The sequence below is a fragment of the Schistosoma haematobium genome, chromosome 7 (genome assembly GCF_000699445.3).
Source record: "Schistosoma haematobium chromosome 7, whole genome shotgun sequence".
Classification (NCBI taxonomy): Eukaryota; Metazoa; Platyhelminthes; class Trematoda; order Strigeidida; family Schistosomatidae; genus Schistosoma; species Schistosoma haematobium.
Window position 1 is genome coordinate 6634410 of NC_067202.1, and position 15299 is coordinate 6649708.

At 35.8% G+C, this 15299-nt stretch overlaps 1 protein-coding gene across 1 annotated transcript in view; it reads left to right on the forward strand.

Annotated features, from left to right (window-relative positions):
- Nucleotides 1-15299, forward strand: part of IGDCC3 (Immunoglobulin super DCC subclass member 3) — an 88952-nt gene that overhangs the window by 1883 nt on the left and 71770 nt on the right. The window contains exons 2-6 of the mRNA XM_051208410.1: nucleotides 1246-1486; nucleotides 2230-2411; nucleotides 5247-5469; nucleotides 13849-14075; nucleotides 15037-15276. Of these exons, the coding sequence (XP_051064319.1) occupies nucleotides 1246-1486; nucleotides 2230-2411; nucleotides 5247-5469; nucleotides 13849-14075; nucleotides 15037-15276 (1113 nt within the window). The remainder of the gene's footprint in view (nucleotides 1-1245; nucleotides 1487-2229; nucleotides 2412-5246; nucleotides 5470-13848; nucleotides 14076-15036; nucleotides 15277-15299) is intronic.

Genomic DNA, 15299 nt, shown 5'->3' on the forward strand with positions numbered 1-15299 from the left:
AGTATTTCATTCTAACACAGTTAAGAATTCAATCATTAAACTTCAGTATTGTCACTCACAAGATGACTTCACCCCTCGGTGAGTTTGACTCGTCACCTTGCTAAACTAAGTATCTACAATGGTTAGCATTCGAATAAATTTAAATAGCGTTGTAGGTGGGTGGGCTAGTACATACCATCAGTTTGAGACTTGACCATTGATCTCAACCGCTTAACATTGTACATACTTCGTGATTGAGTCGTAATTCAGAGTTTTAAGCTCTAGGTGTCATGGGACAAAACTGGTAACAATAGTGTACTTCCGTTCAGATAAATGTCATTCCCAACTTGTTGTTAAGTTCATTTCTTCCCTTACCTGTATGGTACACGTTAGTTGGAAACTTTCTGTTTGGGATTCCCATGGTCAACGACTGCAGAAGTTAGATAACGGCTAAGAAACAGATACACTAATACAAACACATTCATTCTATTTTCCTCTAGGTCTTAACTTTCACTTCTATGTGTGCCTTCTCATTTTTCCTCGAACCATATTTTAAATATTTAGCCTTGATCATTATCATTGCTGCTGTAATTATGCCAACTGCTTTGCTATTCATCTTAATATATATTCATCTTATCATGCTGATGTAGTATGACAACTTGGTCTAGCTTATATCTGTCATGCTTTATGTTGGCTATGGCTGATTAAGAAATCAAATAATTTGGCGTCTCAATAGTTTTCGAATCTCCATGTTTTTATGCCATTGACTATCAGAAATCAAATAAAGACTACCAAGCGGGAGGTGCTTTGTAACTGGTTAAAAGTCATTATATATATAGTATATTTATAGTATCTGTAAAGCATTGGATAGTATCTTTAGAAGTCCATCACAACAAGTTAGATTTGTCTACATTTTCTCAAAGTATGGAATACTTTGTTCAGTGCAATATTTGAGTTGAGAAAAAAGGAGTAATTAGTGCATAACAAAAAATGTAAAAAAGGATAGGTAGAAAATAAATCTGGGCCACTTAAGTTAGGTCTGTCCTATGTTATGCCTCTAATGCCACTCAAAAGTTCTAAACTTGTGTACATAAATTGAACAGTAAGCGACTTTGTAGCAAAGACCTATTAGTTAATATTCACTAGGTACAATCGAATCGTTATCAGTAGTGTATGTTGTTTTAATGTAAGTTTAAATTATTGTTACATTATCGATTAGTTGAGTATGTTATCCTCGTTATTATTATTGTTTTTCCTTATCAACAGTTTTAACAGGCATTTCTTCAAATGTTAAATTTATACATGAACCTAAGGACTCCTGCATACCTTGGCGTGGTCACAGTCAACTCATTTGCAAAGTCGGTCACCCTAAAGCAACTTATTCCTGGCTAGCAATACGCCATGCACCTTTGGATTTGATTTTTTTAAATGGACGTCTTCATTTTTTAAAAGAATCTAATGTGTTATTTGAAAAATCTGAAGTTATTGTTGAAAATTCTTCATTTGTGTAAGAAGATTTATTTGTTTTCTGTTTGTTACTATTTTAAAAGTCCTTCGTTTCGATACATTTGTACTTTAGAAAATTAAAAGTATGCTGTATTTCTCTTAATTTACGATAAGTAATATTCCACCTTACTAACAATATTCTTTTCGAGTTGATAGAATGATTTGTGTTTATGGAATAAACCTTGGGTTGAATTCCAACCAGAGGTTGAAGCATCTTTGCTTCTATGGATTTCTGTTTGTTACTAATGTAACCATAACAATCATCAGATACCCAAAATAAAGTGGCGGGAGCTCCCAGCATGTCGTTCAAAATTTAGAAGTAGGACGCTTTAATCAATGAGCCACCTTTCCCCATCAACTCTTAGTCACGGTAACACGGCTGATTTAAGCGTTAATGAAAACACCCATGAATGATGCATACATACTTTAGTGATCGTTGCTAGATTTGTTGTCTTTCAAATTTGAATTACGAGGGCCGCTTAGAATACATTTCGAATAGTGTAAACAGGGATGGAATACTTGTCACAAATAGGAAGTATTTTGCCAGAAAAAGATAAATGTACCATAATTTTTAAAGGTAAATGCTTTATGACATCAGTCCCCATTGTTCAATGTATGCGATTCGCTAGCACCACATTTTAAGTGTTGATATGTCGTACACATCTTCATCTTACAGTCAATATAAATTTGTTTACCTGGGCATACTTAATTCTAAATTTATGTGTAGATAATTTTTGCATTTAGAAATGTTAATACTCTCGATGGTCGTCTACTTCTCAAACATCCCACATCAGTTGATAAAATTAATCGATCGAAATCTTTAATGCTTCACTACAAGTCATGGCTTGAAGGTTCTTATCGATGTAAAGCTTCTGTTCCCGGTCAAGGTAGTTTGGTTAGTCATGCTGTAAATATTCGTCTTTCTGGTAAGTTTAAATGCTTTATTGCTATGTCTGTACTCATGCGTTTTTGACACATTGTTACATCGAAAGCCATACCTTCGTGAAATTGGCAAGCATAATTTTTCGTACATTATCAAACAAAATGTCATAACTCTTTAATAGCATTAGTAGTATTAATACTTTGATGGTAAGATGTGCATTCAACACACACATACATATGCAAGGCAGCAATATAAGACCTACTCATCTCGTTATTCTCGGTGTGTTTGGAGGTTTTCGTTTGATTTGCACACATTTTTTTCTATTATTTAGGTGATTTACGAAGATAAAGCGATTTGAGAACAGTTTTCATTCTTGATTAATTAGGATCAATGGATAACTCAACCCATTTTTACTTTTGTATCTCTCAGTCAGTCAGTCAGTCAGTCTTAGCACATACATTCATCGGTTCAGGTTGCTGCACTATATTAGCATAGCAAGATAACATTTATGAAGACTAACACCAATAGAAGTAGTAACAGTATCCATGGTAATAAAAACATTACGGACTCCTCAGAAGTTCCCATCCATAACCCTTCGACTGGGAACCAATTCATGGCTTTCGGTCTTTCTGTAGGTGTTTAATATCTGGTCAAGGCAATATGATTTGAGGAAGAATGAATTGTGGAACAAAAAGCACAAGGCAATTTTATAACTGAAGATCTAAGAAAGGACAAAGAGTAAATACATGATAGATTATGAGCCATTTCATCCTATGTCTCCAACCATTTGTTACAGTTATCACGCGAATCGCATCCAGATAGTCTGTATCTGACTACTCATCAGTTAAACAATCAATGACTTCATGAACTATCGTTGCGTTTTGGTTTGACCATCCCTACTTTTCTTCGAACTTCCTGCACCAGCCAATATCGCGTATCGTTCTAGCCGGTGATTAGACATATGTAATACCTGTCCCAAACACAGTTGATAAATATTCACAGTTCAACTAACTGATTTGTTATCCTTACCTAGTACTCTAAGTCTAGCCTCGAAACCACTTACTTCATGGTCCAAACATACACAAGTAATACTTAGACTTTTGAGCCATTAACTTGTAAGTAATGTAAACGCAACTATTATTGATGAATTATGTACAACTTTAGCAGTGTATTGCATAGTTCTCCTACATGTTTATGTTTTTATCATGTTTTATAGTCTAGAGTATCGTCGAAAAGCACTCGGGATTTTCAACTATTTGGTCAAATAGTCCTAGTTCTCTTCCATCTACTTTTTTCTGTCTATATCTCTTATTTATTTATTTGAACACATATATTGGTACAGCATTGCGCCAAATATATATGCGCCACACAAAACAATGAGAATTTAAGAAGAAGAAAAAAGTGGGGAACGTAAAAAAATATTTAAAAAAACAATAACGAAGAGATTGGTGTAAGGTAGTGTAATAATAATAGTAATAGTAGGGGAACAGAAGGGTACAATCAGAAGAAATCTTTCAGTTAAGGGAGGTACAACCACGTTTTATGAAGAAAGTAAAAGAAGGTTACAGCATGATCGCCACTGGCTTCTATTCTGAGCCATATCTGATAACGTCTCTAGCCACTGTGTCACACCATCTCTATGACCCCAACCAGGGAGTCGTAAAGGACCGACACAAGCCAGCCCTTTGCAGCTTTCTTTCATACCACGACACCATGTCATATACTGACCACCTCTCCGCTTTCTCCAACCAGTCCCAGAGTCGGCAAATAATGCGCGACGTGGAATTCTCTGGGACGACATTCATAGAACATGTCCAAGCCACCGAAGTCGGTGTTTCAAGATGGTGACACCAATTTCATTATCGTCTCTGTGCCCGAACACATGATGCCGAACCTCTGCCTTACTAACATGGTGTTGCCACTGAATGTCAGCAATCCTTCGGAGACAGCGATGATCGAACCACAGAGAGTCGTCTAACATCCTCAACTTGGAGATGCCAGGTTTCACAAGCATAGAGCAAAACTGCTCTCACCGACACGTTGTAGATCCGACCTTTTACAGCCAGACTAACATCACGAAGGCGCCAAAGATGGCCCAGATTGGCATAAGCCGCTCTGGCTTTCACTATACGTGCATTGATCTCATCACTCACACCACCATCAGCACTTATGCTGCTACCCAGATACACGAACTTCTCGACTATTTCTATCTGCTCACCATCCAGGGTGAGTACAGGATTACGATCCTGCCAGTCTTGTAGAAGTACTTTGCATTTCGAAGGTGCAAAGCACATACCATACCTACGGACACTGATTTCCAACTGATTAAGTGCGGATTGCATGGCTTAGGCACTATCGCACAATAAGACAATATTGTCCGCATACTCAAGGTCGAGAAGTTCTTCTCCAGGCAACGGGTCCACACCACCATTACTTACATCCACCAGAGCTGTTTCCAGAATGTCATCGATGGCAAAGTTGAAGAGGAATGGTGATATTGGGCAACCCTGCCTAACCCCACTGCTCGAATAGAACAATGGAGGTGTTTGTATATAGGGCTTTTAGGATGTTAATAAACTTCTCAGGCACATCCTTCTTCAATAGATAATCCCAGAGAACAGTCCTGTCCAACGAATCGAAGGCAGCCCTGATGTCGAGAAACACTAAGATTGTTGGTCTTTGAAAAGTATGACGGTGTTCTAACATTTGGCGGAGAGTGAAGATATGATCAATACATCATCGACCAGAACGTTCTGGTCGAGGATGTGGTTTCGTTCTATATCTCTTAAACAAAATGTATTATTTCCCATATTTGTTTTTTTTGTCTTAGTTTGTACCCTCACATAAGTTCCTATTAAACTGTTTCTTTCATTTTTAGATCTCTTTCTTGAACCCAATCTACCAACAACTCATGGTCTTCTTTCTAATTCACATCAACCGTTAATTACTGAATTTCAACAGTATTCAACCGCTCCAGTTATTATATCGGAGATAGACACTAATAAACATCCTAGCCTTGGCGGAGGTAGTTTCTATCCAGGAGAAGTAGTTGTTCTTCGCTGTCCATTGATAGCAATAAGTTCGGTTAAACCAATCATACGGTTAGTTGTCAACTGTTATACAATTTTAATGGTTCGATGTGGAGGATAATTTCGTAGAGATAGGTAGTATTCATCGCAACTTGATCTTAGTTAAGATGCCATTGAGAGTTAGAATGCGTTAAACAGTTTTTTCGTCTTAGTATGAGATTCATCACCTACAAATTATGTAGTTTGTTAGTTGTAACTGTCTGTTCTTACATTACTTAACATTTTCACGTGGTTTGCTAGTAGTCGAGCAATTTTCAGGGATTTTGTTGAGATCATGTATGGTTTAAATGTAAATTACATATTGAACTGACGTCAAGTAAACAAAAACCAAGAAACTTTGGACGAGTGTTTCGTTATAGTTTGTGACATCCCAGAAACAATCACTCACCACTCTATATAGAATAAGAAGCACATTGTACCGCAAGGTAACTAAAGTTGATGAGTTTCCAGAGGAAAGTCCCAGAGTTCTAGCGGGAAACCGTGACTAGTGAAGTTCAATCGTGTCGGGTCTGAGGAAGTTACCCATCGAAGACAGTCAGTTGGTTGAAGTTAGATTTATACACTATTGGATTGTGGCTCAGTTGTCTAGGGGTTAAGTGCCTACAGCAAGATCGCAGATCCTAGTTTCGATCTTGGATGTAAGGTATTGTGTATGGGGATTGCTGAGGAGTCCCATAATATGACCGGACGTCCGTCTAGTGCTTCTAGGTATCCAGTGGTTGTCCAACTTAGATCGGTTCATGATCTCAATCAAAAAGTTGTAACTATCGGATTAGAAATTGATAGTCTGCGAACATTACGATCACCACGTGGTAAAGAGGTTCCAGTTTTGATTTCGTGTGTAATCTTGCGTTTGCACTATTGAACAACGTATATATGACAACTTATAACCATAATTGATCATCAAGAGGAATTTGAAGATGTGGTTTAATTGGAAAGCGTGACGTCATCTTCGCGTTTAAAGTATTCACATTCCAAGCAAGTTCAAATACTCACCATACCTAGTTTGATTTAAGCAGCTGTGAGTAGTATCACACTACTCTTTCCACACACAAACAGTGTGATTGAAAGAGGTGTACATAAACACCAGTGTATGAGAAATAAGTTGAATTAATTTAATGATAAATATTTCAGGAAAGATATTCCCTGTCATTCGGAAATGGATTTTCTAGACTAGTGTCTTGTTTTTTTTTGTTTTTTTATACAATGGCGAGGTTACAATAGAACACATTTGATCCTATTTCTGTTCATATTTTATGTACCACATAATTTTTATTTGGACACAAATCAGATTCCCGTTTACAAATTGGTGTGTTACTTTATTAAAGTCCTAATAATCTATAGTGCTTATTAATTCCCATTTCTTACAATTGGAACATAATATATCTCAATGTCACGTATTAATTGTAATTGGACATGTATGTTGTTAAATTATGGCTCAGTCGTCTAGAGATTGAGTGTTTGCGCTCGAAAATACCGAGATCGCAGACTTACACTTCTGATGAGTCCCATGCTAAGATGAAACAGCTGTTCAATGCTCCCAAGTTTTTTTTTTAATAATGGTCTAGTTGAGATTAATTCGTGATTTACACTATGAAAACTCTGCATCCCTTCTCCATACTAACATATATTATTATTCATAGCATTAATATTTTGGTCATGTTAGTTTTATCCATATGAATGAATGTCTTAATTTACAATTGGGTTTGAAAACAATGATTACTTGTGAGAATGCCATTTAAAAACGATAACAATGGGAACATTTTATTATTTTTTTAAAGCTATAATGAAAAAATTATTCAACAGTATGCATACACGCATACATACATACATACATACATGTGCAAATATTTAATCAGGAAGTAGCAGAAATTCTCAATGAAACGTGATTAAGTCTAAACTACTGTGACGTGTGTTTCCATTTCTTTTTTCCATTCTGTGTGTATATGTGTGTACGTTTACTTACATAGGTAAATTGAGGAAGAGAGAAAGTGGAACAAATTCACGAATGTTATAAACGATAGTGAATTCGCTTTCAGACGTGGTTAAAAACAATTAGCATATATATATATATATATATATATATATATATATATATATCCATTAGACTGCATTATTTATCTATCTGACAGTTTTCCTCGTTACTTCTGTTACTAATGTATTTTAATCTATTTTGTTTCCCACTCTCATCATTTTGTTATTCTTTACCATTATTAGGACTATGCATCCTTTTTTTATATTAGTTTTCTCGTAACGAAATTCATTTATGGTTTCTGTTATCTCAAGATCCCAGACCCCACTCCCTCTCATTCTTCTTAGATTATCTGTCTACGTAGGAAGTTGTTTTTTAAAGAAACATAAATGAACTCTGTGTGTGAGAGAGAAAATGCGAACGCGTTTTCTGTTATTAGCTGTTATTATTACCGACCGCTAGTATGTGAATGACATGTCAAGAAGCGAATAATTCAAGTGAAGTTAAAAGTTGTCTAAGCGGGTGGTCTGTGAAGATGTGCTTGTTTGTGTGTATAAGCATGTAATCTTCGGAAATAAAAGGAATTAATTTATTATTCATGTCTGAATTCCATAATACATTTCAATAACATGTTTCAGTTGACAGTGTGTTCCGATTCAATGACAGCACAACAGAATACCGAATGGTAAGGGAGTACAAATGAATCGGGTGCTTTATTTTATCTATTGAGTTACGTAAAAGTGATACCATCGGGCTAGCTACCCTAACAACGATATCTCTAAATGTACTGTTGGACACCTTGAAGGCCTACTAACTAACTGTGTTACGATAAATTTTCATTTAGTTTAGGATATTTATGCTATATCAACATAAAAATTAAGCCAAGTTGAACTTTCGGAACGGTCCTGTTTGAAGTTATTGTTCATATTTTTGTGTTATTATTATTAGCAGTAGCAATAGTATTATTGTAAAATACTTAAACAATCATACTTTTATATTCCCCTAATTGTAAGCTTTCGTTTGATCCATAAGCTATTATGTCTTTTACCTTTCCCATGTTAATGTTAATTTATTACGAACCTATGATTCAGTTCTCTACCACCTATGGTTCAGTTATTCCACATTGTAATTTAGTTCTATTGATGTGTAGTCAGGAGTTTGCTCTATATTATTGTATGGGTGATTCATAAATTCGAATCGTATCATTAGGAGTTGTTTGTTGGTTTGAGATGTTCTCTATTCTGACTACCGGACGAGTGAGCAAGCGTGGGAAACTGGATTCTTGACCAATAGTCACTTAAGGTTACTGTCGGCTGTTGTCTCACATTTAGCGTGTTGTTGGTCAGTTGAAGGTCATTAGTACTAGATAAAAAGTCTAAGCGAGCTGATCAATACTTGTACTAGATCAATATATTTGCGCGCCTGTTTAACGATCCGATCTCACGGGTCCCAAATAAACTAAACAGGAAGACCTGTTTATTTTTCGTCGACACATCAATTTTTAACTGAAAGTTGAGCGCTGGCTCACTGGTTAAGGTGTTTAACTCTCAGCTACTGGTTGGTAAGCTCGACCCCCGTTCCACTACTCAGTTTGGGGAACCATATAGGACCACTAGCCCCCATAGTTCGAGTATGCCTAGAAGCGGAGTAGGCGAATATATGTATGTGGTAAGTTGAAATCGAAAGTTCAAGGAAGGGCTAAAGCATTCAGCTATGTACACAGACTATCACAATAGAATAATCTGAAATGCACCTTAGTCGGCCCTCATGTATTTGTTTTTCCTTATTATTGAATATGACTTTTGAGTTTCGCCATATTCAGTTCTACTGTACTGAACTTTAAAGTTCTTTCTGTTGAAGGGATTTTATCGAAATGGATTTCATCTTAAGGTCGTCTTCATCACAGACTGATTTCATTTTGGGCACCATGTGAAACAAAGGAGCCCTAAATAGATGTTATGTCCTAGTATGAGTATTAGGTAAAGATGGCATGTCGGTTAAGGAGGTTACGAATCTTTATCAACTGAGATGTTTGGGATGTGTCTTACGTATGCTCAACCACTGACTTCCTCGACGGGTGATGTTGTCTGATGTATGAGTAGTCTGAAAGAAAGCTAAGGTTGCCCAAATCAAAACGTGACATCAGTCCATGAAGTCACTGACAGTAGGGCAAAATCACGTAAGTAGATATAAACTATGTGGTTGATATCTACGCAATTATAGTAATCAATGGTTGTAAACTTTGAATAACATGACTGCTAATCGTTCTCAATGCAGCTGGTGTATTCATTCTTTGTCTCCCTTTAGAACCTGAGTCTTGAAATCTGTATGTACCTTTTTTCCTTCCTTCCTACTGATATTGTTACTATTTTCACTACTCTGGAATTTGTCTTGAAATGCTTTTATCTCATTGGGCTAATGTAGTGTGGTAACTTAAACCGAAGTATATACGTGTCATATTCTACGTTGCGTATAACTAACTGATTAGATAAATCAGCGGTACACACTATTCTATCAAGTGTCGTCGATACCAAGATCTGTGTCTGTCGATAAATGTTTATAATCACTGCATCTACGTGCAACAGTGTAATTACAACTTTAATCAGTTTGCAGTATAACCCAATGATCATCTTATATGATTGATGAAAACTGTTTCACTTCCGACATGTATTCTTTCTAAAATAACTTAGAAAACATGATATATCATATTATCAAGTTGTCTAGTTTTTGAGACTGACCTAATTCTAGCCTGTGGTTATCAATTATGTTTGTTTTTTTACAATCAAAAGAAAACTAATTTAAGATCAATGTATATTTTATATGGTCATTCATTTTGCATAGATTTCCGGTGTTTATTTCACGGACATAAACATACACATAACTGCAAATAATTTAGATGATGTCTCATTGAAACATTCGGTTATGTAGAGGGTTAGGTCAATATGCAATCTATTGTATTATGAATTTTGTGTATGAAATAGAGAATAAATTTATCTTTTCATTTTTTTTATCAGCTAATAACAGAAAACTGGATTGAAAGTGTTGTATATTACCGTTTTTGTTGTTAATTCATTTTAGTCATATCACATTTCAACTGTTTTTGATAAACATTTAGGACTCATAGTGTGATAGATATAGCACGAAAGATGCTGATACACACAAGCTTTATAAGTGATAATTTATTGCAAATAAGTTGCATTAGTGCAATTATATTCAGTCTCTTTTTGTCTTCCTTTATATCTTAAATCGCAGTATTCATTCATAAATGCCTTTTCATTTTGTCACCACGATTGTTTCAGTTTTACTGAAATCATAAACCGATCTAAATTAGACCACCACTAAAAACCTGGGAGTACTGGACGGTCGTTTCGTCCTAGTACGAGACTTCTTAGATGTGAGCATCTATGAACCCAGGACCTTCGGTCTTGAATGCTAACATTTACCCTCTAGACTACTAAGCCATCATCCAACGGTGTCAATGTCTAAATTCAATCGATCTCCGACATCGCGCGATCATCTCCCATTGTCTTCGGTGGGTAATTGCCTTACACCCGACATGGACTAGCTCCACTGGTCACGGCTGCTCACTAGAACTCCAGAAATTTCATCATGAAGCTAGTCACTATTAAGCATGTGTTAATTGTCAAAAAGGGGTTGTGGAGATTGTTGAATTTCATTGGATATTCATTAGACATCAACCCTGTTGTATACCGACTCAATGGTTTAGAGATTAAGCGTCCTGGTGCAAGACCGTAGGTCCTGAGTTCAATTCCCGTCTGTAGGGTTATGGATGCGCACTTCTGAGGCGTCCCATACCAGGACAAAGCAACCGTTCAATGCTCCCAATGGTGATCTGACATTGATCGGTTCATGATTTAAATGAAATCCAACAATCTCTACAATCCCTTAGTGACTATTTCAATTCTGTTAGTGTGCATTTCATTCTTTTCATCTCATCATGTTAATGTGATGCAGCAACTTGAGTTAACCCATATTTGTCTCTCAGGTATCATTTTGATCATCTAAAATAACTGTCATCATCTTTTCTCAATATTCACGTGGAAAAACATCCTTTAAACTTATTTATTGATTTATTTATTTGAACACATAAATATTGGTACAAGAGGGCACCAAATGCATATATGCCACACAAATAAAAAAACAGTTTGAATGGTGCACGTGGTTTCAGAAAAATTGCTTCAGTACTCGTATTCAGTGGTAGCATACAATTTTCAATCAGGCAGTGACTCGAGAACGTTAGATAGAGCCGAATTTCCACCATAGGCGAGCTGCTGTATAAGTCGAAAAATAAGGATACACAGAATAGGAATAAAAGAGAGTGAATAAATGACGTAGTAAATAATAATAATAATAATAATAATGTGGATCATTTGATTGTTAATCGCAGTAAGAAGAGTATTTTCCATAAATATAAACAGTTCATCATAATTGTGTGTGGGCTGTGATACTGCCCGGGTGCCCAAACCAAAGCAGGTGGTTTTCTTAGGGGGCCACACTCCGAGCCTTTGACCTAAAGGTCTAACCCACAAGGCAGTGGAGCATCGTGAGGAGATGCAGTCCCATGGTAGCCGGTGACCAATAATTGGTTCATACGCCATTTGTTCCCGCAGGATACTGGAGCCCATGTGCACTATTGGTTTGAGATCCGGTTAAAGCGCCGAAAATTCGCTTTTCATTCTTTCATTTTCGTAAACAACATCCCTGCCACGAGAAGGCAGTGAATAGGACTTCCCTGGCAGAGGTTGTATACGCGTGACCGTGTGAGAGCATTTCGAGAGGGAGGGCGAGCCTACTCCACTCTCGGCCATACCAGGGCATTTGGGAGCTACTTGTACTCAGTAGTTACTGTATTTTATTAATCTTTGACAATCTTTCGAAACTGATCACATTAAAACCATCGTCAATTTTGAACAAAAATCATTTTATTATTAAAAACCATCCCTTTTTAAACTAAACTCAATTGAAGCACTAGATTTTATCGATCGTTAATAGTTTGTTTTTTCTAGTTTATTCTAAAACTCTACATCTATATTGAATTTGTAATCAGAAATAAAGCAAAAATGGGGAGGAAGAATAATAATGATTGATTGGTCAGTCAATAAATGAGTATTGTATATATATTATTTTCATTTCTTTACCTTCATTCTTTCCTATTTTATTCTTTAACCCTTTTCTATTTTCATAAAATCACTTTGTTATCAAAATTACTCATAGCCTTAGTTTCATTATTATTTTCACAGTGTGTATCCTTCTAATCTTTATATATATATTTGTATCACAACAACATTATCAAAATTCCTTTCCTAATCTATAAAACTCAATCTTTAATTTATCCGTCATCATCATACAGCATGAATGACAGATCTATGTCCATTTGCTGTCAGTCCGTGTTTTGTTTTTCTCTGAAATAAATTGTTGTCGATCTCTTTCTCAGCCGTATATCTTTATTTTTTTTCAAAAGATTTTTGTAAACCTTGTTCTTTTCTATGATTGACTCTAAAATAAGTACGTTGTATTCAGTCTGATTTTTGTAGGTATGTAGTTTGTGTTTATGCTTCAATATTATTTTTAATTGTGAGTAGTTCTGTTGACCTTGGTATTTAGGTCATTTCGTAATTTTTTGGGAGGGGGGGAATATCTTAAATTCACCAGAGTTTCATATGTAAACCATTGGTTTATAACTCAATGAAGATTAAACACACTTCTCGATTACTGAAAGTTCTGGGTTTAGATCTCTTGTGAGGTCGTGGATGTTTCATACCAGGAGGAAACAGATGTCCAGTACTCCATAGTTTTTAATCTTTTATTCACTGAAGCCTAGTAAATCGTTATTTTCATAGTTTAAATCACTAACTGACCTAAGACTAGACCATATCATTAAAAACTCAGAATCTTGGGCGGCCGTTTCATCCCAGTATGGGGAAATTCAATCAGTAACTAGAAACTTATATAATAATAACGAAACTTAAATGTTTCAAATTTAGTATTAGATAATGTTGAACAATCACACTGTCGAGTTGTACAAAACTTATTGTTTCTCATTTGTTTTTTTTTCAAGAAAATTGGCTTCTGTTTCCGATAGAAAACAAATTTCAGTTAATATAATCACTTAGTAAAAACCATTGTTATGTCGTCTAGTCCTATAACAATCAAGGTTCAAATAGTTCACGTTTCTGACTACAACTGACACTAGGTAACACAAATCAGAATGCCATGAGGAACATCAATTCCCTCGTGAGTACAGATACACCTTGCTGGTGAACGTCAGCATGAAATCAAGGTTTAACGCTTAACATAGGTTATCTTCAACCACTTTACATATTACCATTTCTCTTAAAATTGACACATTTTGTTTAAAAAAGCAATATCTTTATTGTCTCGTTTTTTTCACTCACTAGATGGTTTCATGTCACATCAGATGTAATGGTTATGCAACCTGTCGGTTTCGATACAGACTTCAGTCATTCCACTTGGCCAAATAGTTATGAAGCCATCCCATTGGATGGTGGTCGGTGGCTTGAAATTCACTTGGGTCATTTAAATACTTCCCCGACAACTCACGAGCACGATCAATCAGATTGGAATGAAAATTTTGAATCTCTTCATAATAATAATAATGATCCAGGTATTTGTTTTTTCTCTGTTTTTTTTTCTAGTCGAAATCGTGAAAATTTTTTATTCTTGCTAAGACCTGAGGCATTTATCCTCAAGTCATTTAGTTTGTTAATTAGATATTGTGTAAAAGTCTAACCTAAATTTCATTAGCTCAAGTAAAAATTCGATATATGATTAAAGAAGGAATAACTTGGTGAAACTGAGGGTATAACAATGATTTTGAAACTCAAGATTTAAGGGAAGCGTATCTGAGCCACTGTAACCCATTTCGTCTCGTCTTCAACTGTAGGTTACAATGGTGTGAAAGTAAGGAGAAAGCTTTTTAATGGCTAAATTGAACCGACTAATATCTGTACATATAGATATTCCTTAGAAAATAAAACCACATATTTGATTGATGACCTGTGTTCCGTTCTTTTACAAAAGAAGCCAAATCATGGCCACTACCATGTGCTTATTATTTGACCAATCACTGATGTCATTCAGAATATCTAAAAGTTTTAAGTTCTGTTGTCAAATAAGATTATAACGTCTTATGCTCGTGAAGTTGTAGGAACAAGCCAATACTTAATTAACTTTTACCAAATTCAGAAGGGGTTTCGTGGAGATTGTAGTAATTTAAACAGTTGAGATCATGAGTCAATTGAAGCTAGACCACCATGGAAAACCTGGAAGCACTAGACGGCCGTTTCGTCCTATTGTGGGACTCCTCAGCAGTGCGTATCCACGACCCCGCCTCGCGGGATTCGAGCCCAGGACCTATCAGTCTTGCGCCAGGCGTCCCACAATAGGACGAAAAGGCCGTCTAGTGCTTCCAGGTTTTCCATGGTGGTCTAGCTTCAATTGACTCATGATCTCAACTTTTATTAAATTCTCAATCATAAATAATTTAATATGTTTTTATTCCATTCTTTTTCATTCTTTAATCATCTCAAAAATATATATACACACATGTACACATTTGTATCCAGATAAAAAATCTCAACCAAATGAATATTATTTTCGTGCTGGTTTTGGTGAATATTTTTGTGAAGTACATATACCATCAATACAACAAGTAGATAATGTGATTAGTCAACCAGATAAAATTGGATTAAATAATACAGGACCATATATACCTGTTACTTTATTCTCTGCTGCTACTGCCACCTCTTCATCTCCGTCATCATCAACAACTGCTGTCAGTAAATTAAAGACTTCAAATTCTAGAAGTAATGTTATTATCATTATTATT